Below are 26,905 nucleotides of genomic sequence, written 5' to 3'. Positions count from 1 at the left end.
TAAGTCGAATAAAGCGACTAATGAAAACTGTCTGCGATAAATGGCTTTCTTTTTTACAAAGAAATCTTATTTTGATGGATTTTTTTTGCAAAATTTTTTTCCTGTCCAAGACTAAACTTCTGCAAAGATTTCATCAAACATCGACGAAGCAAAGTTGCAGTTAGGTTTCAAACCTTAACCCTATGGCTGTACTTACTCTTTCCCCATCACATTTCACTCCATTCAAAAGTCGACCCATCTAACGTGTGCTTTATGGGGAAACAGGTCAACTACCTTGAGGAGGCCCTCAACTGTAGGGGGGGAAAATCAGTCAATGAAAGATGCACGCAGCTTCCCACGGGTCCGTTGCGCGGGGACTGGGAGTGGGTGATGTGGAAAGGTGGGGGTGGTAGAGGCTGCAGCAAGCGGCTGCAAAAAAAAAAAAAAGCCGCACAAGCAGACGACGCTTGTCGCACGCAGCGAAACGGAGGACAAAGAGGACCAACTTGTCGCAGACCGCGGCATCTTCCGGCTGCAGCGGCGCGACTGCGACAGATCCTGCAGCAAGGTGCTAGATGTCAGTCTTGCCGCCCTGCCGCGCAGCGTTGTCGCACGCCGCCTCACCACCGCCAGCTCGTGCAGTTCCATTTCCGCCACCTCGGAGTCGCAACGCTCATCATGTCACTAACAGTTGCAACAACATCCACATCAGCGGCTCGTACCCGCCTTTGTGAACAGCCTTGTGCTCTCTCTCTCTCCCCTCCTCCACCCCTTAAAGTGCCTATGACGTGTCTTGTGGGAGGATTCTGATCGTTCAGTCACAGACTGAAAACCTCTTCTGTCCCGGAGGAAAAGATATTTTCTGTGAGTATAACTTCACGTAATTTTTTTTTCTTTTCGCATGGCAGCTGCGTTCTTTTGAATATTTTTCGTGGATGAAAACTAATCTTAAACTAAAAGAGAACGACGATAGACTACATCAAACTTTGATGACGTGTGGTATTCCACAGCTGCTCGTCAAAGCTCGGGTAGTAAGACAAAGGATCGCGACAATCGCCTCGATACCAAATTCTCTGTCAATCGCTCTGCAAATCTTTTGTCTGCGCTGTGCACGTTATAATTGTTGTGTGTCTGTTCAAAAATCTTTTCTTTCTTCCAGAAACAGGATTTCGTATGCATGTCTTGTTATAAACATTTATCTCAATTTTTTCTCTGATGTCTGCTTTTTTTCACCTCAGACTTGTGAAATTCATACATCTTCCAAGATTAAAGTTTTAATAGGTCATCGTCAAATAAGTCGTATCTATTAACTGGAGTAATAAATAAGATATTAAAAGACTTTATCCTGTACCCTCCGATTCCTTTAAGATCTTGAAGAAACCAATACCGTTAAATCCTTGGAAGGAGTTGTCCTACTTTGAAGTTCTTGTTCTAGGTGACCCCACCCAACCAAACCGCACCCACCCTCTGTTCCACTTGCTGTATAGGCTTGAACTGATGGGTGATGTTGAGAGTGTTGATGGTTATTTGGTTTTTTTCTGATGGTTATTTTCTGAGGACTGTGTGTTGCCTCGTAGACTAAACGGTAAATGTGGTGTTTATATACACTGTCCTCTCCGATACGTATTGTAATCAGGAGCATCGAGGAATTATTAAATTCTGCTTGAACAGTATTATACACACGGATTGAAGCAAGTGCACGTGGGTCAAGTATGTGGTCAATGTTTACGACATGCAGAATGGAAAATCTCAAAATATGGAACAAAATATAGTCGCAAACGTGCTTACATCAGAACATTGACAAAGTGATTGACCCAGTCTTGGTATGCTGAGGAGACAGAGCCTGAATCCAGGGAAAATGCAATCCATGAAAAAACAGAAGAGCAGTTTAATGTGTTCTTTCTGTCTCTGCATTTTAGTTTACCTCACAGCAGAATTCTAACCACGTGTTTGACCTACTCAGAACTTTCTAGAGAGAGCAATCCAGAGAATGTGAAATCCATGTATTCTCTATGTCTCCATGTTTACTTTCCTTGCATCAGAACGGTGACCATGGTATTGACCTACACCGGACTGGATAGAGAGAGAGACGGTCGAGGGAATAATGCTCCGTGTGCTTTGTATGTCTCTGTGTTTGCTTTCCTCCCTGTCCGCACACTCGGTGCTCACCTGGATTAGCACACGTCCACAGCACGTGCAGTACACTCCCATTCGCATGCACGGACACGCAAACACTGAAAGCCTGACTGAAAAATCGACTCAGTGCTTCGTGGCTCGGCATCAACACTAACAGGATCTGTTGCATTTCAAACAACAACGGCCTTGCTGCTATTTTCAGAAGCATTCGACCGTCTACTCAAAGACCTGGCCCAGGCTGGAGCTCATTGAAGTCCCACGCAAAAGACAAAACAATCAAACAGCCTTGTTTTTTCTCTCTCCCATCGGTTGTTTGTAAACATTCAGGAGGAAAGTGTTTCAGTGAACTCTATCTTTGCAAGTCGGAGAGAGCAGAGGAGATTAAATACAATCAAGAGAAGATAAAACCTAACGACCATCTTCCTGTTTGTGTTTTTGTCAAGTCTTTATTGCCTTTTCTCTGGACACAACCAGAAGTCTGGCCGTCGTTGCTGCTTGAGAGCTTTCTCCTCCATCACCTTCTCAAGAACAGCATTTGCCAACAATTACGCGAGGGTAGAAACATAATTCTTTATTACATTTTTTTGGCACACATTGTTGTATCCTATTAAGCCGCCTTCATGATTACTGTCGAGGGTGTCATTATCCCAGGGTAATGGCTACCTTTATGTTGTCCTTCGCAGGCAAGGCGTGCTGATATTTGCATTAGCTTCCATAGTGTACAGCACAAAGCTGCCATGAGGTGAATCTGAGTTTCATTGTTGGGAGAGGATGCTGAGATGGGGATGTAGCTTGTAGCTTAGCCGGCTACAAATTAAAAAAAAGTAGCTTGTAGCCGTACTACATTTTAGAAAGTAGCTGTAGCTGGCTACATGTTGGCTACTTCACGACTGTAGCATGATCTGCTTGCCTAAATTAGATTAAGCAGTGTTTTTCTTATATTCATGCTAATCATTTATTTCAATGTCTGTTGTTCATTGTCACAGTATTGATAAGAGGTTGACATTTTCATGAAAATTCCATAATAGGGAACAAATAGTTATAGAAAACAAATGTTTATCGGAAAAACTTATATAATTTCTTTTGTCACTAAAACAGGATGAGGAAAAAGATCCAGAATGTTTAATATAATCGTAAAATACGTGTACTTATGTGTGAAAAAGGCCGGGGGGAAGGGTGCAAGGAATGAATGAAAGCATTTATGGATTCACTAAATAAAATTGTCGGTATATCGCAGTTCTCCGTTTCATTATTATAATAAAACTTTGTAAAGCAAGTAATAGTGTTTTGTGTGTATGTTTGATGTTTGTGTATGTTGCTACAGCTGGCTACAGCTAACTTGTTATAACATCACGCTTTAAAATAGCCAAAAAGCTGGCTACATTTTAAAAGTAGCCCAAAGTAGCTGGCTACTTTTTGCAAAATTGTAGCTGTAGTGTAGCTGGCTACATTTTGAAAAAAAGTAGCTGTAGCCTAGCCAGCTACAAATTAAAAGTAGCTTGCCCATCCCTGCTGAGATGTTGACTCACCTTAGAGTGTTTTAGTGCCTCAGTGTTTAAATTACACCTTGTATTACAGTGCCTCAGTGCACATGGTATGTCAGCTTACCGGTTCTCTCAATCTCAGTATCCCCATACCGAGAATTTACTTGTTTAAGACGAGCCTGAAATATTCTGGCAGTGTTCTTTGGTACAACCTTTCCTCAGATCTCCACAGGACGGAATCCAGTCTGTAAAAGTTCAAAGAGGGATTCCTACAACATCTACTCCAAACCCTTTGATTATCTTTTAGAGGTTTCCCATCCAGCTTAATCATCTATTACCACAAAGCAAACATGCATTACATGCTGCTAGTGCAAAAACGACAACAACAACAACAACAAAAAAAACCCACAACAAACAAACCAACCAACAAAACAAAACAATAAAAATAAAAAAAAAACAAACACGAGAGAGAGAGAGAAAAAAATTATTTCAACATGTGTCTGTTTAGCGCAAACACTTTATGGAATTGCCCTTGCGGATTAATAGTTGTATTATATTTTATTGTATTGAAGTTTTAAAGTTTTAAAAAATTTTTTCGGTCATTCCACATCTTTTCCATGGACTTCTTTTCTAGAAATTTTCTAGCCTCCCACGGTGTCAATGGAGTCGTCCATTTTATAAAGTTAACAAAAAATACAATTTATAGGAGAAAGACCTTTAGACAGAATGACACAGTAATTCTGAAAGTAAAATGCTCTTCCATAATACAGTTGATATCAGGGTGCGTCAGAGCTTGCTGATGAAGCCCGGCTCTCCGCATGGCTGCTTTGTCATCTCGTGCAAGCCCATCCCCGACACGCTTCGTGACCCCGGCGCTTTAGGTAGGTGACCCCAGATTCATGCGCATTCGTTGTGCCAGCTGTCTTCTGGGACACTCTCGTCCCGACATCGCCCGTTTCTCACAGTTCATCTATTTACCTGCTGAAAATGTCATTACGATTCCAACGTCAGCAGCCGGGTAGCCGTGTAAGCCCGCGATTTGCTGTCCCGATGATGTCGATCGCCGAGTTCTATTTCTGAGTTTGACGCAAGTTCCAGCCTCTCAAGAGTATACTGTATAGATGTTTTCATGGTTAAATCATATATTCTCTCAGTCTGTTCTTTTTTTTTTTCTTCTTTCCCTGCGTCAGCATTTGACTGCATCAGCATACAGTCGTCCAGATTAACATGAAAGATTAGTTGTGATGTGTTGGTGGACAAACCGCCTGTCTGACTTCGTTGTGTATAGATATACATTTTCTTTCTCTGGATGACGGCGAGATCAATAGCAGGACGGTTTGTGAACTGTGAAAACATTGGTGTTGTGTGAATGGGTCGAGCAAGGTTCGTATTGACTTACGGACACGAGTGTAGCAGGTTTTAATCATAGGATGGTTTCCTGAGATTGCATAACCTCAGTGAATCATCGCTGGTGTTTATTTCGGGGTAGTTGTTTAGCAACAGACCAGACTAGCCAGCCACCCGACTTTGACGACATGCGTGTTTCTGAATGAACGAAAGCTGATTAACCATGAATTTAATTAATTTTTTTTCTCTCCTCATAGTCATTCACAAAGGCAATATGACATACCTTGAAATATTTTTGTACCACACATCAAAACTGAATTACTCTAAATTAATTGCTGGACATTTCTCGCTGATCTAGCACTGATCAAAAAGAAATAAAAAAAGAGGAGGAGAATTTATCACCATTTTATGTATTAAAGATAACATTCTCCGTTACCACGAAAAAAGGAGAAAGAAACAAAAGAGAGAAGAAAAAAAAGGAAGAAAAAAGAAACATTCTTTTTGTTCTGTTCTGGGCTTTTTTCTAATAGCTGTGCGCGTTTGAATGAATGTTTAGGGTGATCGTTTGACAGATTTTGGAAGATAAAGGTTTTTTTGTTTCTTCTTCTTGTTGTTCTTTTTTTTGCAGATTTGATTGTATGAGCTGTTTGTAGAGAATGAATTTTTTGTGCATCCTCCTTGATTAATGGAAGATATTAGTGCAGAAACTTTTTTTTATCATTAATTATAAAGCGTGTAGGAAATTACACACACACACACACACACTGACACACACACTGACACACACACACACACAAACAGACGCTTTTACGTTGTTCCGACAGAGTGGGAAGGGAGAGCATCAGGTGCAGGGGATGCATTAGACACTGTGAGTGTCAACATGACGTATTATGTCCCCATGAGGCAGCCGGCAGTTACACACCCTGTCAATATGTATTCCCTCGAACAAACAACTTTTACCAAGAGAACCAATGAAGCCTACAGCAACAATAACAGTTAATAGGCTTGGAAGTGTAAACATCATTCATTGAGCTTAACGCACACGATTGGTCGAACACTGGATAGTTACTACTGTAGTGTAACAAGTTTGTTTGTCTTACATCAAAATATTGTCTTGGAATCGTTATTTTTCTGATACCTTGGTCGAACTCGGTGTTGTTCATTGTCAAGGATGGTTTCAGTCGCAAAGGTCTGGGCCAGTTTGAAATTTTCATCAGTTTGTGATAAAGGAGATGATGGGAACAATGCACGAAGATCGATGCCAGAAGCAGTCTGTGAATGGATTCTGTGAGAATAAAAAGAATCCAGAAACGCGGACAGCGCAAATAGTTGTTAGGGAAGGCGCCATGACTGTCTTTATCTCGTATACGCACACGAACTTTCACAATCAAAATACACAACTCTTTACACAGACCGCTACAATAAAAACAAATACAACAAAAAATCCGCAACCATTCAAAGTCACTATCCATACACGAAACAATGTCAGAAATATCACAGTCACCATAGTAACGGCCTGACGAACTTGTTCATAAATATACAGAACACTTAGCTCGTACGAGAACTTGAATGAAAACAGGAAAAACACTCGAATAGTCACTTTGATCACGAGCTGAACAGTTGATGATTATATGATGAAGAGGTCTCCTCAGTCAAGGACTGTTGCACGCGATCGATGTGAGGACCATTTAGCCGTCTACCCATTCCTCGGGAATAGAGTTCGATTCTTGGCTGCCGTCAGCGCGCTTCGAAAATGTTTCTGTGAATGCTGGGGTTCCCTTGAGTAGCTGCATTGACTACATCTTGCGAAGTACCACGTGAAGCAGAATGCTTCTCAGTGTGATTGTTCCTATCACAGCGAGGTTTTAACTTATTAAATAAATAAATGTTATTGCTAGATGCCATGGAACAGGAATTCTCTAGTTCTTTTGTGATCCAACCTGATAGGATCCAGCATGCCCAGCAGGAAGAGGGGATGCAGCTTGCAAAAGAGAGGGAACAGATGGACATGGAAGACATGCCATTGACAGCAGAGTCTTATATAAAACTTGCCGACATCACTGCCATGTAGATAGTAGCTAGGTCTGTTGTAAAACACAATGGTCTGGTGTATGGACTTGAAAACCTCAGGACACAGACTCACGCCAAACAAATGAGTAACCATGAGCAACGTCTGGACAACATAGCAAACCGATGGCCGTGTCGCCGACAACTTGAGCTCTGACTGAGCTCTTGGTAACCACAAACTTTTCTTTGAACACCGCCTTCCCATCATTGTCAGGTAATGTCACGTAAATCTCAATAAACTCTCCAGACACAGAGTCTTGAATCGATGGACGATGTGAACTGTTTGCTGTGGTTGGTTAGAAATGACAGATGACACAAGACTGTTGACATCGCTGTCCAGTCCTTTCTGTTTGGTGCCTTGTCATCCTGTGGGGCCAGACTACTGGTGATGTGTATCACTGCACAACTGCCGGTCTTCTGGCAGGTTTTCGCAGACGTTCAACTGCTTCTCGAATGGAGAATCCCTTAAAGCCCATTCTTTGATTACTAACTGTTACTTTATTACGATGACATCTATTTACCAGCAAACAGGAGAATGTTGACCATCTTTATGTGTTAAGCTGTAGTGCAGGCAACAGTGGGATGAGTCATAAACTCACTGAAATTCCGCCATCTTTGGGGAGCTTCTCCATGTTCTGCAGACTGAGGAGTGGCCTTAGCGAGGTGTAGAAGTTGACTCATTTATGTAAAATACGCGCTAAGGATTATCCGTTTAAGCTCTGAAAACAAACCCTTCTATGGGCTTCGAGTCGTCAGTCTCATTTAGGTAAATGATCCAAGCTCCATCTCTGGAGCTGCTTGGACAAGACGTTTGCAGACCTTTGGTTCTCGATGGACTTTTCCAAATGTCCTGCTCATTTGTAAAATCTCTCCAATAGACAAGCCGCTGTTAATGTAAACCTCAATAGGTCATAACCTTCTACGAGGGCATTCATATAACTTAACATATAACTGTCCTTTTATTCTTACGTCTCAAGGTCCAAGTCGCTTCTCGATTTGACCTACGACCTCTTCCCTGTAGCAACATCGATCAAAACAGACAAGTAGTTACAGCCCGGAAATGTGAGCGCCGCAGCGAACTATGGGTACAGGAAATGGCAAAATTAAAAAAGTGTACAGCATCAGATAAGGTCAAATTCTTTCACGAACCTTCCGATACAACCCGCTCGTGTCATGAACTTTATTATATTTTACTTTGATAAAAACTATTTTGCTATGTTGGACCTTTCGTTGTCAGGTTGTATCAAAACTCTATTTTGTTCTGTAAAGTGGAATAAATAAATAAATAAATAAATGAATAAATAAATAAATAAATAACAACAAAGAGAATAGGGATGAAATTTGAACAGAAGTCTCTAGTTAGACTGGTGACCAACAAGGGCTAATTAAGTCACTCTACAATTTTGTTATTGATTGCCATCTTCAGTTTGCTGCTGATTTTGCTTCACAAGATATATTTAGCCTTAGAAACAGTCAGTTCTTACGAGTTAATTAAATTGTGTGCAAAACACTATTATCGAAGACTTTTTGAGTTGAGATTCTTTAATTTGATTGTCGCACTCATTACCGAAGGAAATTTTCTTCGAGTAAAGGTAAGAAGTCCAATAACAGCTGCCCTTACCTCTCCTGTAAATAATTATTCACAGTCAGGTCCGAGCAGGCCTGCAAACCTTCTTAACCACAGTTCAGAGCATTAACCACAAGGCTAAAGTGAATGTTCACTATAAATAACTGAAGGAAGTAGTCATTGTTATATCCATTCTAGTTTCTTGTCGGAATGATGCATTCAAAGGTACGATACTGATGTTACAGATTGATACAACCGACAATCTTATCATCAAGACATTTATTGTAAGTTTAAAACATTCTCCTCCGAAATGTTAAGACAATCTCAGATTTTCTTTGCCACATGAAACTGGATTGCTGACAAACATTCAACAACAGCAACAACAACAACTTTTCCACTTTGCTCATTCTATTTCATATTTTCCTCTTTTCTTCTTTCAGGCATTTTGTTCTTGTGGTACCTGTGTATGCCTTTAACAATTAGAGTAATGGCTACACAAAAACACACTTGTCCTTTAATCCTTGATAATAGAGAAACGTTATTGTCATATTATTTATCTATACTTGAAATTTTGTCATTTATCGGTGCCTAGGGGATCAACGCTCTTCCTTCTTCCTAACCAACATCAAATTAAGTTCAGATCATAATTCACGAGGGAAGAATGAAAATATATCATCGAAATGAAAACTTGGATTAATGTTTTGAAGTCTCACTTCAGCATGTGTGTGTTTCAGGAGTCACAAGGGGAAGACTGGGGAAGTATAAAAGAGACAATGTGACCCGATGGAAAGGACGACTTCACATGTGGATATACATGACTGAGAAAGGTTGAAATATGCAAAGAAACCCTACAGGAACGGCCAACATCCGTTGCAGCATCTTGTGAAATCTGCATGAAAAGGAAACAAGAAATAAACTCAAACAATCAGAGAACTGGTCAGGGTGGTCAAGATTCTGGACTTCACCAGTCAGCAACATTGGTCATGAAGAACGTGTACACAGTCCTTGACCAAAAAGTAAGAATCAGTGACAAGAATATTTCAAGAACCAAAAAGAAAGTAAGAAACACAGAGAAAACTCTAAAATATCAATGTTTCAGAGAAGGACAAGATACAACGTTCGCATCATCAGGAGCCAGAAGACTGAAGCCTGATGTCTTGTTAAACATTTTAGAAAAAAATTATTAATGTTTCACGATAAATCAGACAAGAATCTGAAATGATAAGTTTCACGTGACATCGAAGACCGTGCGTGTCTTAACAGTTTGAAGGTAGCGGTGGTCGTCAGAAATGTTGCTGCAGCCATGGCGGTGGTGTCGCTCCTTAACCAGGCGCCGTACCGGCGCACCTTCAGCAGCCGCGAGCGCATCAATGCCGACGGCGATGAAATGTGGCTCCACCATCGAGGTGACCGCGACGGCCAGAGGGGGAACCTGCTCACGGCCCCCAGGCCCCCAACCTGCGTCAGCCAGACCGGCGAGCAGCTACCTCGAGGGCACAAGTGCCAGCTAGAGACCTGCGACCGAATTACGATCAACGTCAGTGGTCAGTACTTCGAGACGTGGCGGACCACCCTGGAGCGGCACCCGGACACGCTGCTGGGCGACCCGTGCAAGCGGCAGAAGTTCTTCGACAAGCAGAAGAACGAGTACTTCTTCGACCGGCACCGGCCCACCTTCGATGCAATCTTCAACTACTACCAGTATGGCGGTCAGCTCAAGCGGCCGCCGCCTGTTCCGGACGACATCTTCCTGTCCGAGTTGGACTTTTTTGAGATCGAACGGGAGGTGGTGGAACAGTACCGCAAGAACGAAGGCTACGTGGCTGAAAAGATGTTGCTGCCAGAACGGGGGCTGCGCCGCAAGATCTGGATGATAATGGAGTACCCAGAAACTTCCCTGGCTGCCTACGTCATGGCCGTGACGTCTGTGGTCGTCACCACCGCATCCATCGCCATCTTCTGCATCGAAACCTTGCCGCAGTTCAAGGTCAATAACTGCGCATCCGACGGCAAGCCGATCCTGGTGGAACCCTTCTTCATCCTGGAGACTATCTGCACGGCTTTCTTCACTCTGGAGCTGATAGTCCGAAGCATCGTCTGCCCGAGCAAGAAGGACTTTATCAAGGACTTCAAGAACATGGTGGACGTTACGGCGGTTATACCTTTCTACGTCACGCTTTTCAACCTGCTGGCCACCACGGACTGCAAGAACTCCACTTCCGGTAGCAGCCTTGCCTTCCTGCGGGTGATTCGTCTGGTCAGGGTCTTCAAGCTGACGAAGCACTCCGCGGGGCTGCAGGTGCTGATCTTGACGTTCAAAGCCAGCGTCGGCGGGCTGGTCCTCTTTCTCGTCGCGCTAGTCGTCTGCATCCTTCTCTTCTCGTCTGCCGTTTACTTCGCGGAGCTAGGCATTCCTGGCTCCCAGATCAAGTCCATCCCGGAAGGCTTCTGGTGGGCTATCATTACCATGGCGACGATAGGATACGGCGACGTGGTTCCGGTGGGGCCTTTGGGGAAAGTGGTGGGGATGATGTGTGCATTGGCTGGCGTGCTGACGTTGTCTATCCCCGTGCCGTTCATAACGGAAAATTTTAACAAATTCTACGCTCACAAGACGGGCCGGGGACGGTTACAATGATGTGAATCCATGAGTGTACATTCTTTAAAGTTCTGGTGGCTGGAAATGAAAATAAAGATGTTCTACTATTGCTACATCTTCTAAGATAATTATCCATCTCGTGTGTATTCTGCATAGGAAAAGATCTGTTGAGTGTGTCAATCCTTCTGTCAATCCAAAGAGAAGGAGGATCTATTCCCCCAACGAATAAAATGTCGCGTCATCAGAAAATGCAAAAAGGGATAAACTTAGATTCTTCACTACCGAAGAAGTTTCTGGTCGAACTTTTGTTGATTTATTTCCACGGACCGCTCGCCTTTCTAGACACGAGAAATAGTCTCTTGAGGACACAGTGGGCCTCGTTTTGGCAAAAGTATGTTTATGGGCTTGACGATGCTGTCTACCAAAACTGTCCGCTGTGGCTTCCCTTGAGTCCCCAATCCCTCGCAACCCTTCCCCACCCAACGACTTCTCAGGTCAAGGGACAGAAGAGGACCGATTGGCCAAACCTAACAGCAGATTTATTTATTCTGCGTTGAATATGGAAAACGCACACAGGAGCGCAGTGCTCGAGCTGGCTTCTAAATGAGTGCCCAGACTTTGGCCTGTAATTTTCTCAAATTAATATTTAGGGTTTCTTTTTCTTTTGGCTTTTTTCTCTGTCAGTTTCTAGCTTGAACTTTCCTTGTTATCAATCTTTTTTTTCTCTCTCTCTCCCTGTTTTCAAGCAACGAAAGAAGCAGAAGACGGATGAGTGATGAGAACACGAGGGACAAAATGTGAACGCTTCAAAATAAGGACACGGGTTTTTCAAGAACTTCTTTCTCGCCGAATTCAGCAACTCAGAACACGTGGAGATTTTAGCAGCTTCGCGCCTTCGATTCACTGGCAGATCTTTCATATTGCACCTTCTTCAACCTTGGGGATTCAAAAGAAAATGTTGCACTTCAGGATTATGTCATGGTGAGTACATGTGTTATGTCATATTTTACACGTTGGTAGCGAAAAAGTTTAAGAAATTAAAAATAATAATAACAAAAGAAAAATCAAAACTTTTACTATGTTTACAAACCTGATTTTGGATGGTGCAGGAGTATACCTGTAATAGACTTCTGTCTTAGGTCACGTGATCCAATGAGATCCAGCGCTGATGCCGTTATCCTGCTTCACCAACAAAATCTGTGAATCCACACAATTTTAATCAATTCTAAAGGTTTATTTTCTAAATATAAATTTCTAATGAAGACAAGCAGTGTGCTAAAGGAACGTGGTGACCTGCAGCGAGTATGTTGGTCACCGGCCTTTGTCTGTCAATGTTTAATTAATGTTTCATTCTCTGATGTTATTTAATGAAGTCGTTATAGCTTTAACTATCCTTTCTTGGTGACTTTGTACAAAAGACCAGATGATCCCAGCTGGATAACCTCATTCCACTGGCTATAATTTTGATAACACAAGCACATTCATTATCCTTTCTGATGTCAGGGCTGTTGACCTCTCTCTGTGCAGGTTGAGTTTTCAAAAAAATAAAGTTATCAGGCTTTAAGCTTGTGTCCCTTGTCGATTCGTTTCTCTAGGATGACCTCCTGTATGCAAAAGATGGCTGGCACAATTTGCAGTTCCATCTTCACTATTGTATATTTAGTTCTGCTTTTAGGGAACCTTTCAGAGAGACAAAAAGCTTTTGCCATTGTCTGGTGCAATTCAACGTTTGTAAGAAGTCGAAACGGTTTGAATTCAGTTAGAATGTAAATATCCATCATGTGTCCCTGGCACAAAAGGTCGATAATTTCCTAGGAAAACTCACAATATTTGTCCATCGTAGTCATGGCAAAACAGTTATTAACCTACGCAAGACAGTCTCAGATCGAAAGTCAGGGGCGCTGGATGCTTAAACAACAATGACTCAGTCCACAAGAAATCGTTCAAGTCTTCAAAGAGGTAGAGATATGACTAGACCTTTTGCAAAATGTCTTCTGGGTAGTGAATCTTGGGGATATTTTAATGGAAATGACTGTGTAGTGTACCCTCGGTTGATCTCTCCATCATTGGTAAATATATTTATGTATGTGGTAGACCCAGTGGTGTTATTCTGGTTATGGTATTATCCTCTGCAGAGTCGTTGACAAATAACTGTATTAACATTTACCATGCAATATCTTTAGTTCATTTCTTCCATTCTTTGACAAGTTAGAAAAAAGTTAGAAAAAGGCAAAATCGAACACGAAGGACATGAAAGTACACGTCTGTACGGACACAGAAACTAATGATTTAGCTAATTATTTTCCTCCTTTCTTCCCTGCTTTACTTTCATTTATTTCTTCTGCTATTTGTTTTTCTTTTCCCCCACAAAGGTTAGCACATTTAGCAAGTACCTAGATTAAAGAGACCGCAAATGCTAGCATAGTAAACAGGTCTTGGATGTAAGCAAGGGATGCAATTCCCCAGGTTGAAGGCGTCACAAATGTTAGCACGAGGTTGACGAGGTCGCAAATTTTAAGCACAGTTCTCTGCTATCCGACTGAAAGAGGATGCAGAATAAAGTAAACGCACAACAGCTTCGAATGTGTTTGCAATTTCTTTCTTTCTTTTTTTTTAACGTGGTGTTCTGGAAAGTGTCCTGTGTGATGAGGATGTCGAGGGCTTTTGTTAGCATGCCTTTGTCTGCGGTTCGTTCAGAGATAAAGAGATTAAAGCGCAGACGTGAAGATCGATATCCAAAATGGCGATGGCTGGGGGCCAGGAGAGGTCGGGTGGGGTGGGGTGTGGGGTAGAGGGAGGAACAGTAAGCAAAGGCCCGCAACACGTAGCGATGCGTCAGCGGCGACTTTTCTCGGGTTACCTGCTCTTCGTGCTGTTCGCGAGCGTGAGTTCATTGTCCTTCCTTTCGACGTGATCCTTATATGACTTAAATTCCCTCCATGAGTCCCCCTCGCCAAACCTAGTTTCTCACTTGTGTGCTGCAAACACCACGCATGCTTACTACCAACCCATCTGAAAGTTGCTTCCCCTCTCCCCACTCTCCACACTCCCTTCGCACCCCATGCAGATCCTCCCGGTCAACAGGGAGACCCATCAGCAATCCAGCGGTCATTTTTTAGTATTTCACCTATTTCTGCCGGCAGAGTTGGTAGGAGGCTGCGGCAGTGAGATGAGAACGCGCATCCTCGTGTTATGTAGCTTCATATTGAGCTCCCCTTGCTCTCGTGGGAAACTGAAGTCCTGCTAGAAATGTACTATATATTTTTTAACACGCACTGACAGCACATTATATTCATATTTTCAATAAGAATGAGTTCATAGAGCAACTGTTTAAATAGACATAATATTGGGTTTTTTCCCCTCGACAATATGATCGAAAGAGGATAAACACATCTCTCGAAGTAAACTGAACTATTGCTGAACCAACTTTGTCTAAAGGGATGACAATCTGAGATTCTTTAAAAAAAAAAAATCCCATCATTTACTGTTGAATCATCCTGTTGTTACATCACGTATATACGCTGACCTTCGGTTGCTCGGAGCCACTCTGATGCAGAGTTCAAAGGTAACAAAGGAATTCCTGGAGCTTTGTGTGAGACACGCAATTTCATTTTGGGACCAGACTCGCACAAAGTTCTTTAAATGTAAATGGAGTAAAATAAATACGACAAGGATCAAAGGGCAAATTTTCTACAGCAAATGTTGCAAACATATATTTCAATGCGTGATTCAGCACTGCTGGCGCCAGGGATCCTCCTTTTCCGTTTTATCGTTTGGGCATGCGCAGTGGTTGATCTGCCCAAAGTCGATCGATTTCTGGCCGTAATGACAAACGTTTTTCTTTTGTTTCAAATTGATTTGCATTATACATTTCTGCTGAAAACAAAACTGTTTATTAAACAACTCGAACATTCTATCGATATTAAGCAGGCTCGTTACTGGGCATGCGCACACATGAAAACGGCAATGCTTGATGTATCGTACCTAATCCATGACATGTTAAAAGCGTTGGGGGGGATAGGGAACGCACAGAAGAGCTGTCCATTCACAAACATCCGGGGATGTTCTCTGGATGCTTTCAATGGCGGTGCAGTGGTGAACTTAAGCAATCTGTCGTGTGTTCATATCTCGGCTCCCGAATGATGATGCTGCTGATGACGATTACAAAGTAAAATTCACAATAATGACAACTACAACAACACTCGTCATCCTCTACTACTATTCCGCTTGGTCGTTTAGATTCGTTGACCACCCACGAAACAAAAACCCAAACGCGTCCAGAAACTCAGCGTTGTTCAAAAGTCTGTCGAAGATTGGCAACTACAGTTGTTGCATAAAAGAAAAAAAAATACCACAACAGAGCAAAACTAACCTTTTGACCTGGTGCCGAAACCCACCCACCCCACGATTCTGTTGCTCGCGGCATCTCCAGAACTTTCTCGACGCCCAATGGGAGCTCCCCTGTCCCGATCTGGCTCCCTGACAACTGTAGGATAATACAGGCAATAGGCAGGCACGTGCAATTTGCGTAATGTGTCTCTGGACGCAGGAGCACGGCACGTGCTGGGCGAAAATAAAGGAAAAGGGGGAGTTGAGCGCTTGGGGGTAGCAGAAACACCCGTATCATGGTGGGCAGCTTCACAGTCGATCTCCTCGTCAGCTTTTTACTCTGATATGTAAAATAGCATGGGGAGGGGGAGGCAGCATTGAGCTGAAGTTAACACTGCTTTAGTTGTCATTCATGACATAAACGATTATTGCCATCAAGTTGGTGCAGTCAAATATATCTGGATTATAAAATTAGATTTTTTTTTAGAAATGTTGTAGAAATTAGAAAAAGGCAATAAAAAATTACGTTTACTTGTTTCTGTTAATTATTTATAATAATGTATTATTGTTTTGGTTATCTATTTTCTGCATCATTTCATTAACCTCATTCATTCATCTCTTGACATTCAGAAAGTTGGGGTAGGGGAGAGCACATGGATAAAGCCTGCCAAGGCCCGCAACTCAGGCCTTGAGCAATGGTGAGCAGGTTCTGCACGGAATCCAGTCCACTCCTTCAAGTTTGTCAGTTGGTTCTTCTGACCGTCTCGGAATCAACCTTATCGTATATTTATTTGTGTAGAGCTGAGTTCCAAAAGGACACAAAGATGTACACAGGTTCTATAATCCATCCACACATTTATACACACATAGGCTACATCTATATGCAAGCACGTGTCGTTTAGATCCTCTTATACATTCATAGACACCATTTAATAAAAAATATTGGGTTCATCTATATATCAATGCATATGCTCCATCCAAGTATCCAGAAATACATACATTGCCTTACTTGTATGCAAGGGAAATAATGACTGATGAGTCTACTCACGGAGTATATTCATACTTTTATCAGTGTAAATCAGCACGCGATGCTCGATGAAAAAAACTTAAATTGTCTTCCCTTTGGGGGACATAGGCCATCGCCCGCAGTAAATTTATTAGCAAACTAATGATGATAGCTATAGCCGTTTACTAAACTGTAACATGCAAAGCTCAGACATCAGCGGTCCTTCACGTCCATATTCTGTCTCTCACACACTCCCACCCTTCTCTCTCTCTCGCACCCTCTCACCACACACACACTCTCTTCGTTCTCAGAATCACACATACACACGCACACACACACTCTCTCAACGCACACACACATGCACGAACGAACGCGTACTCAGAAACATTCTCGCCAACAGATGTAACATTTCTTCGTCCTCATTTGTGCCTGAATCACAATTTCTCAAATAAAACTTCACAGCGAAATTAGTCATATATTTTCATTAGGCAGTGAGGGAAAGAGATGCTGAGGTGAATTTACAGCACCGTGCATGTCGTATGCATAATTAGCTCGTAAACCGCTGCACGTGAAGCCAACATCCGGGCTCTCCATCCCTCTCTGTCAAGTAAAGAGCACCTCTTGTCTTGTTCTGGCTCAGAATATTAACAGTCACCTTTATCATTTATTAAGTTTGCTGCTTGTGTGTGTGGGTGTGTGTGGGTGGGTGCGTGCGTGCGAGTGTGTGTGCATTCGTTTCTTTGGGTGTGTATGAGTGTATTTTAATTGACCCTTTTCAAACATTTCCACATCATTTCACTTGAAATTTTAGGCTTACATTACAACAGTTATGAAATATAATATCAGATAATGAATTTACTGTCACTTTTCCTGTTTAAAAATGACTAAACCTTAAAATATGTTTAATTAATTAATTATACCCGATCTGTCCCCTTAGCTCTTGAGTTCCCTATCAATTCTCCATAATCTCCTTTCGAGACCTACTAGCCTCCCTCAAATCATCACTAACCTCTCCTAGATCGTCACTAGTCTCCTACGGATCGTCAGCATTTTTTTCTGGGTGACCATTAGTCTCCTTTAACTTATGACTAGTCTCCTTTAAATGGTAACGGCGAAAGACAAGGTTGGCACTCAATGACATCTTACAAGGGGACACGCAGCGCCATATTGTGGTGGATGACGTGGACCTCACGTGACTGTAAACACACAGCAGCTGCACGTGAAAGGCAGCGATTATGTGATTATGTGTAACTGTGATCAACTGTAATCATTTAGCGATCCGTATTAATTAGTCCGCATGCCATTGTCGGCCTGCAGTTTGTCCATGTGAACAGCGCAACTGATGCAAGAAACGATTTGGGTCTGCAGGAGGGAAGAAGGGAGAAGGAAGGAGTCGTGGTGGTTGGGATGTGAGTGGGTGTAGACGGCAGAACATGAATTTTCATTTCCAGCCTCCTGATAGTGGGAAACCGAGAAACGTGCCAGCCCCTCATCCTGTTAATTTACGACCGTTTCTTGACAGTCAACCATTTCTTTCTTCCTTTCTTTCTTTCTACCGATCTCTACCGATTCCCAGAGTTTTCAGGAATCATACCAGTTCCTTTTAGTATCAGACAGCAGTTGACATGTCACTGGATTGCTGTGGGATTTGGAAACATTTTTTAACTTTCTCTAATGGGTTTCGGGTGGCATTTCGTTCCATGCCTCTACCCGGTATTTACAGTCTTGCAGAAAGTTCCACTGTTCCTCTTTCGGTTTCATGTTCTTTCTAGTTCAGCTATGTTCCCATACCCTGAGGTTTATGTTGGTTCGAGGGTTTGGTACTTAAAAGGACGGTTGTGACTACTAGCACAAGCTTTTCTTGTTCGTAATAATCAGAACATTAATATAATTGACTGGTTATTGTTGATGAGAGTATTTAACTTGCAAGCTCTTTCAGTAAGTGATTTCCGTTAATGATCATTATCATCAAGACCCCGTTGATAATTAGGGTCAACATGGCACAGTCATAATTGTTCATTAATCATCATCTGCTGGGTGAGGTAAAAATATTTGCCGATAGCATTTTTAAGTGTTCTAAAGTACAGGAGAGCTCGCACAGCTTCATGTTACTCGACTGGCAGAGAAAAATGTTTCTGACTCCACAAAGTGTAGAGTTACCTCTGACACACTGTAAAGAAAGAAAAATTTAATTAGAATATTTTTTTCTATCATAAAATAGGGCAAGGAACTGATGAATTTAATCAATAATTGACATTTCAAAATTTTTAATTAAAATCTGATTACTATTTGTAGATAACTCTGTAAGGTTTCAAGAATTCTAATACCACGTTTTCAACATATCAAACATCTAAACGAATAATATCACTGGAAACATTAAAGCAGGGCTTAAAACGAATAGATTTCAGCTTTTCAGAAAGTTAATTACATCAAAGAAAATGTTTAATAATCAAAACAGAAATTTTACCATAAAAGTTAAGCTGGATCCAGTGTACGACACTGAAGCTTGATGATTAAACTTTCTTTATGGTGTTGTGACAAACTTAAACAAAAACTGTATTTAAAATAAAATAAAACTTAATTTCTAATATTTAAAACAATTTTTCTTTGGAATTTACTCGGAAAGGTCGTGTCTAAAGATTCAGTGCAAGTGTTACAGTTTCGCGTTTTTAAATGTTACAGAGGGTTTGTGTGCAACTTGAGGTCTGCTCGTGATGACATGACATCCTACAGAAGTTTCCCTCTATCTGTATGCACACCATTTCCCTTTCATTTACATATTCGCTCCGAGAACGAGAAGGAACTCGACTTGTCTCCCGCCCAAGGGACTACAGAACAAAGTGGATACAATATTCCGTCTGTTGGTCTCGCTCCTGAGGACCTTTCTGGAAAGTGACTTCAAGTGGTCATCCTTTGTACTACAGTAAATATCTTACTTCCGTCATTTGAAAGAAAGTAAAGATAATTTCTGCTGAACGAGGTTGATATCTGATGGTCTGAAAGATTAAATAAACAGGGCAGGTGCGAGAGATTCATTTACTGTGGTGTAATTTTTCTGTTGAACTTTTTACGGAGAATGGCAAGAGAATCAAAAGGTCATGTTTTTATTGGAGAGAAGCCTCAACCTCCCTGAGGAAAAGATCACAAGGCTCGGAGATGGGTGCAGGACATGTGTGAGATAATTTCTAGCTTTTGCAATGGCGTGAGTGGAAAGACAATTAGCATTCTGAACCCTTGGGGTACGAGAGTGTTACACAGAGTTGTTCCCTCAAGGTGTACTTCATACTAACTAGCTATGCTGGTCCCAACCTGGAAACGAGTTGGTAGCAATTATTTTCCAGTATTATAACCAAGAAATCCAATATTCAAAAATAAAAGCTTAATCTTAGATGTGAAGCAGATGCAGAGCTGTACAGTCTGATAATCTAGTCTGTTAATTATTTATTTACTACTTGCCTTTATCTTTAGTCATTGTGAAGGTGACAAATATCACAAGAAGTTTCACTGATTATTTGTCAATTAATCTCTGCAATTTCTGATTGTGTTGTAGTCAATTGTTGACAATGTATTAGATACAAATATCTGAAAAAAAAAGTTCATCGATGTGATGATGTGTTGGTGTAGATATCCATTCCTCTATCTCTTCTTGTATTTATGTATTGTTTTATATACTCGTACGTATATGTAGATAGACAAGTCTTCATACAAGTAGACATAATAAAAATTCCTGAATCAGTAAAGCCTTGGAAACACCAAAAATGTTCTGAATAACTGAAGACCAATGTAAGAAAGGCTTTCATTGTGCACCCAGTGACCTCACTAGTCATGCAGCATACATATCATCAGCTCTTATCATTTATGTACATTTTTCAGTTCACTTTATTGTAAAAAGACAATGTTCATATGTTTGCTATGATTTTGTCCTTGTTTGCTATATTTTAAGAAGAAAAACTGAGTTTCTTTTAGGTTTTATATTGACAATAGGGCTCCTGAACCATCTTTTGTGAGGACTGCGTGTTCTTGCCGGAATTATTGTAAAAATGTAGAAGTGGACACCACTGGCAGTCGTTGACTTCGTGCACGTGAGGGGACATGAGAGTTAATCAGAGAAGGGTGAACCTAGCCTGAGGCTTGAACAGTTTTAGGTCAGAAGGAGATTGTGATAGATATAGAGGAGGCAGATGGACAGAAAGACAGAGGGTGTCGCAGACAGACAGTCTAACATACTTTGTTGTTTGTCTGTTGCAGATTGGCGCATGCAGACACTTCACTGGCCAAAATATCCCATGCCATCACCTGCACTTTCATTACATAGGGGGCACTTTATACGATTCTCTTTTCATCGGTTTTTTATTTTTTTATCAAGTAAAGTTTTCAAGCTTTCACTTTTGACTACTCATTTGTTATAGTAAGTATTTATTTGTTCATTTTTCTATCTACACTTGAGTTGTTTAACTATGAAAAGAGAATACTGAATTTGGTGAATGAATAAATCATTGAGAAGGATCTTGATGTAGACTGAAATGCATGGCTTAGGGGTTAATTCATCTTTTCATTGTAGAAGCAAAATTTTCTGGCACAAAGTTTAGCATGTTGATGTAGCATCACTGACACTCAACTCGACAGGACATTGACCTTTGCCCTTACAAAGGACACCCACACCTGGGCTCCAGCGTGTAAAGTGTGGGGTGTGAGGTGTGGGGTGTGAGGTGTGAGGTGTGAGGTGTGAGGTATTAGAGACCAATTTATTGTGTATGGTCCCACACATGATCGCGATGTCTTCAGAAAGATAATTTGGTCAACACCATGGGGAATTTTGTAAATTAGGCAGAAACGGTATCGTAGGAGCTGGGTGAGGTGGGAAAAACATCTTTCTTATTCTTTGTGCGAGTGAGTGAATGAGTGAATGGGTGAGCGAACAAACAAACGATATTTATTAGACCACCAGCCCATTTCAAGGGGTAAATAGTTTTACAGTTTCATAAATAAAAAAGCTTTTAAGTCACGAAAAAAAAAATAATGATAACGTATTGTAGTTTTTTAGGTAGTCTATTTACGGGCATGTTCAAACTCTGTAGCCAGTATTTCATAGTTTTTACAATGGTGGAGGGAGAGTGACAGTAAGTATTAGTCTGAAAATGATAATAAAACCATGTTTTTTTAAAATATTGTTTGCATACTTTTACCAGTGGTCCTTATTTTTTCCAAAGAAGCTAGCAGCACGCAGTGATTCCATTTTATGTGTAGCAGTATATTTATTCTCTTTTTTATTAAGTAGTCGTATAATATATTTGTACAATTTTTCATATCTTTTTATGTGTTGGGTATCTTTTAGTCTGTTATACAATATATCTGTTTTAGTACAGGTGTCTGCATGTTCTTATGACAAATTAATTATTTGTTCTTGGAGTAAGTTTAGCATAAGTGCAATTTATTACCTACTAGGTTAGTATTTTTTCTGTCGGTTTTTGTATTAGTATTTTTCCTAGCAAACAGAATATCTTTTTGAATGTAATGGTATAACAACAAATTAGCATGCATCATCTGTCTAGAACACAGTTCCCAGAATGCATCTTAAATTAAAACCAAGAGGTTGTATTATAAAGGGGAAAAAACTGTTACAAGTGCATGGGGATGTGTTGCAAGCGTTGTATTGTTAATGCAGATTTACACTGAGTCATCTTCTGACACTTTTTACAGCTCTCTACCATTTATAAAGTAGAGAAAAACAAGAATTTTTCTTCCGTAAATTTAGTTTTGATTTTTTTCTGGGTTGTGTCACATTCACCGTTTTTTTTTTCGAAATGTGCGCGCATGCACACGCACACAGAATAGTTTATGTTGTTGTTGTAGGTTAAACAATGTTTCTACCTAGTGTTTATTTCGCACTATGTCGAAGATGTTCATGAACTGGGATGCTCCGAGAAAAAAAAAAACCTTTACTACCAAGCCTCTAAACACATATAGAGAACGTGACCGAGACGAAATCTGAACCCAGAACCTTTTAATCCTCACTGACACGGGGACAAGGAAGACCAGCACACTGTCGGTCCCACTTTCCAATCCACGTGACACCTTTCCCTTTCAGTTTATTCCCTCTTCCCTCCATCTCTGTCTTCAGTTCTCTCTCTCTCCCAGTCTCCCATTCATGGCTGTGTGTGTACACATGTGCAAGCACGTGCCAGTGTGTGGTTGAGAGCGCGTGAGTGTGAGCGGGCCTGCACTGACATAAATGAACGAAATTTTTAATCAGTCCGTCGGTGTTTGGGTTTCTCTGGCGTTTACATTGGAATCCTGTCTTTGATCACAAGCCCACCATCACTCGCTTCCATTGTCCCGTCCTCCAGCGGACCGATATGATGGCTTGATCGGCAAACAACTAAGGCTACCCCCTTTCCCCTCCATTAACAACCTTCCGAGGGGGAATCTACAGCGCATGCGCAGAGCAGGCCAACATGGAGTCTTTAGACCATCAGTAGTTTCTCCTCCCTTGTCTGGACATGCACGCCCTCAAGATTGCTGCTCTTTGTACAGCTTCGATCTTGTCAAGAGTTCATCATTTCATCGGGGCCTTTTTTCTAAGTAAGAAAATACAGAAATGTAGCTGTGACCACGAGAAATTCTGCTAAATAGCTGAATGATGTAGAAACTATTGCTTTAGTAGAGATCTCTTCAAAATGTAGGACGCAGACGAATGTTATCGACCATCGTGGACAAAGAACATGAAAAAATACAGAGTTTAGCTACAGGATATGGTTGCGTGGACAACAATATGTAGAAGGAATAATTCTGTCAACATGATTTACGGGATGTGGTTGTCAGACAAAGTGGGTGGAACAGCCATCGATGAAAAAATTACCCACAATGCACGTGAAAGATGATTAGACAACACAGGGCCAATATATGATTACACAGGGTAAATATATGATATTTTTTAAAAAATGAGCTACCGATGGTAATGATAAACGGTAAGGGAAACCCAATTACTTGGACGCGAAGACCATTTAAAAAAGAAAGAAGGAAGAAAGAATTCGTTTCATTGCCCAGCAGAAGCTCGATATATGTTCTTGAGAAAAGAATGGGCAGCTGTGCGGTGCGCAGAATGTTCCAGACATTAATAAATAATAACCAAATATTAGGTTCCTTTCACGACAGAGGCCTTGTTCTTCGGGCTCCCGTGTTACACGTGCTGAACCAAGGTTTGAATCGGCGACGGTTGACGGTCTCTATCAGAGGTTTGTTCGGGAAGATTCCAATCGATGCTGAGCAGTTGTCAACTGAAAAAGCGCAAAATTGTGTTGAAAGCTGTTGATGTCTTTGGCCTGTAGTTCACGCGCGCGCATGCGTGTATGCGTGTCTGTGAGCGTGCATGTGAATATGTCCATGTGTATGTGAGTGTGTATGTGAAGAAAGAGATAACGAGTCAGAGAGAGCATGTGTTATCACTAAGATGGGTGAGAAATCCTTAATTTATTTTTTTTTATTTTTATTTTTGGTGGGAGGGGAAGGGGAACAGAAACATAAATGAAAAGATCCATGCAGTTAACCGCCATTCTCTATCAATGACCGAGTTCAATAAAAGAGATGAAGAGGAGTAAAATGTAAGACAAAGAAGCTTTTAGTGAAACCTTTTAGGCTTTCACTTGTTTGGAAATAAAACTCTTCTTCTGTTCCCGGTTTTCAAACAGCAGTAAGAAGCATCCATTCCCCATTTTGTAAGTGGCATAAGATGTTATGGTGAGCAATACTCAGCCTGGCTTCTAGTTGTACAAGCCGCTGGTTGGCAGAATTGCCTCGGCAAATAATTCCTTACACAAATTAAGCAAAAGAGTGTTATAACAAATTTTCTGAGGAAATCAAATCATTCACATCGCATTTCATTGGGACAGGGGGATAAGTGGAAAGCAAGCAAAATGATGGCAGAAGTCGGGTTAAGATAAATATCACAACCTGATCAACGGTGTCCTTAATTAATTAATATAATAATCAGAGTGCGCGTGACCACATAAACAAGAGCTAAGTAGTAAATCGTCTTGATTGATGTCAAAAGCTGCTACCATCGAAGCTTGTGTATGTGTATGTGTGTGTATGTGTATGTGTATGTGTATGTGTATGTGTATGTGTATGTGTGTATGTGTATGTGTATGTGTATGTGTATGTGTGTATGTGTATGTGTGTGTGTGTATGTGTATGTGTGTATGTGTATGTGTGTATGTGTATGTGTATGTGTATGTGTATGTGTATGTGTATGTGTATGTGTATGTGTATGTGTATGTGTATGTGTATGTGTATGAGTATGCTATATACATGACTTTTATGGGCGCGCGTGCTTATGCATGTTTTGTGTGTAGTTATTTCACGTGTGTGTTCCGAAAACTTGTCATAAAATACTGACACTTACTGACACTTACCAGGATAGGTGAAGATTATCTCCTGCATCATAAAATATTAATAACAATTTATTAAAATATTTATAACATGGGGATGGAGAGACCGGTAGATTATATTGTCTGGAGTTCAGCACATTACATGATGTGGCACCATAATATGACAAATCATACACACCCCCAGTGATCCTTCTACATTAACTTCAACAAATAAACGGCAGAAACTCGGTAAATTCTTGTAGAACTTTTCTTTCTTTTCCGATGCAAGAAAAATCCACTGACCACTATGCAAAAAAAATGACAAATCCTTTTGTACTGAACTTCAAAGAAGCACGTGTGTGTATACAAACTATGTTGTCGTACTTTCTATACTGTACCATCGATTTTATCTTTCTTACACCATTATTATCTTTTTAAATTCCTATACGCTAATACTGATTTGTACTACATTCCTATACGATATTTATTGCTCTTCCTTGTTCTTCCACAGACTGCCTACTGTTCGAAGCGTTGTTAATACTCGAATAAAATATGTAAAACGAAGTACATCGTGTTGTGTTGTTGTGATGCCAGGTTTTTATTTGGTCATGCAGACAAACTGAAACCCGTGATAATAACATGAAAACAAAATTAGATGAAGTCTTCGGCAAACAAGTACAATTTTCTGATCGCCATACTTCCAGGAGAACCTCAGGAGACCGTGAATAACTCTGACTGTCAATGTTAATAAAACCAGGATGATATACTTTCGACAATAAAAAAGTCATGTAGTCATGAAACAGATGATGAGAAAGTGAATATAGCACAACCAACTGGCAATAGTGTTCTGAATAAACAAGAGCAGACAAGGACCAAACAGCAATTTGTTTAAAATCTCTCCAGAGGTAGAGAAGGTATTGGTGTCTAGAATTTCATGAAGTATTGTTTTGAGATGAATTGAACCAGATCATTTAAAAAAAAAACATTTAAGACTAGCCTCGATCTTTAAGCAGCAAATGGAAACCTGAATGGCTGGGTAGGAAAGCTGCTCTTGTAATAAAATGTTATTTGTCTATGGTCCAGACCGAATGACGATCAATCAGCTTAGTACTACACAAAATTCTGCCATGGTAACCAGTTTTACTGCGATCCACAGACCGAAAGGTATTGAGATCGAAAGCTTGTTGGACTGTAACAGAGTGCCAGACTGAAATTAAAGCCAGACTGTTTACCATGTGTTTTTAAAACTGTAAACAATGAGACTTTTAGGCTCCGACAGCGTTGAGAGTGTTGGAAGGAGTGTCAGAGGCTGTGTGATGAGTTGTAGTAGGTCTCATGTGAGTATCAGTTGTACCATGAATCTTACTTACATGGATGTCAGTGAGAGGCAGGGGAATATGTCTGCTTGAAGCTACACAAAGAAAGACGGTCAAAAAACGTATATTTTGACCGTCTTTCTTTACGTCAAAAAACGTATATTGACGTATATTTTGTGAGAGTGCTAATTTTCACTAAGTGTTTTTTCCTTCCATGCATCTCTTTCTCTGCTTGGTGGAGACATTGGAGATGACACTGCAAACAGCTGTTTTGCTCTTTGAGGTGATGCTTGTATGTTTTCACTGTCATACCCACCATGTAATATTGAAATGTAGCTGACTGAGTGCGGATTGTTTATCTGAAATCCTGATACATAATGTCCACCCCATACCATCGAGTTTACTTTCAGCAAAAAGTTCCCTCTTCTTATCGCTTACACCTGAAATTTTTGTCTTTAAAGTTTTTGAGTATTTACCATCGTTAAAGCAAAATGATATTAACTTTTCACCTAACTTTTTTTTTTTATTTACTGTTGTGACAGTTTATAAAACAACCGTGATCTTTTCCGCCCATTTCTCTGTATTCGTATCTTTCGGTAAAACGCAGATGAGTGGCTAACAAACTGACCCTCACTTCCGCTTTAACCATTAGTGTTTACTGCGCATGCGCTGAATAACAGTAACTGCCCTCATTTCTCTCCAGATTTCA

The 26,905-nt window shown here is 40.9% G+C and overlaps 1 protein-coding gene across 1 annotated transcript; it reads left to right on the top strand.

Annotated features, from left to right (window-relative positions):
* The first annotated feature begins 277 nt into the window (after positions 1-277).
* On the top strand, positions 278-25,445 carry LOC112572512 (potassium voltage-gated channel protein Shaker-like). The gene is made up of 3 exons (XM_025252224.1): positions 278-843; positions 9,315-12,160; positions 20,763-25,445. The coding sequence occupies exon 2, from the start codon at positions 9,884-9,886 to the stop codon at positions 11,216-11,218; it is 1,335 nt and encodes a 444-aa protein (XP_025108009.1). The 5' UTR covers positions 278-843; positions 9,315-9,883; the 3' UTR covers positions 11,219-12,160; positions 20,763-25,445.
* The last annotated feature ends 1,460 nt before the right edge of the window (positions 25,446-26,905 follow it).

Source organism: Pomacea canaliculata, linkage group LG9, assembly GCF_003073045.1.
Source record: "Pomacea canaliculata isolate SZHN2017 linkage group LG9, ASM307304v1, whole genome shotgun sequence".
Lineage (NCBI taxonomy): Eukaryota > Metazoa > Mollusca > Gastropoda > Architaenioglossa > Ampullariidae > Pomacea > Pomacea canaliculata.
The sequence above is the reverse complement of the archived record's forward strand: the minus strand, read 5'-3'. Positions and strand labels throughout refer to the sequence as shown.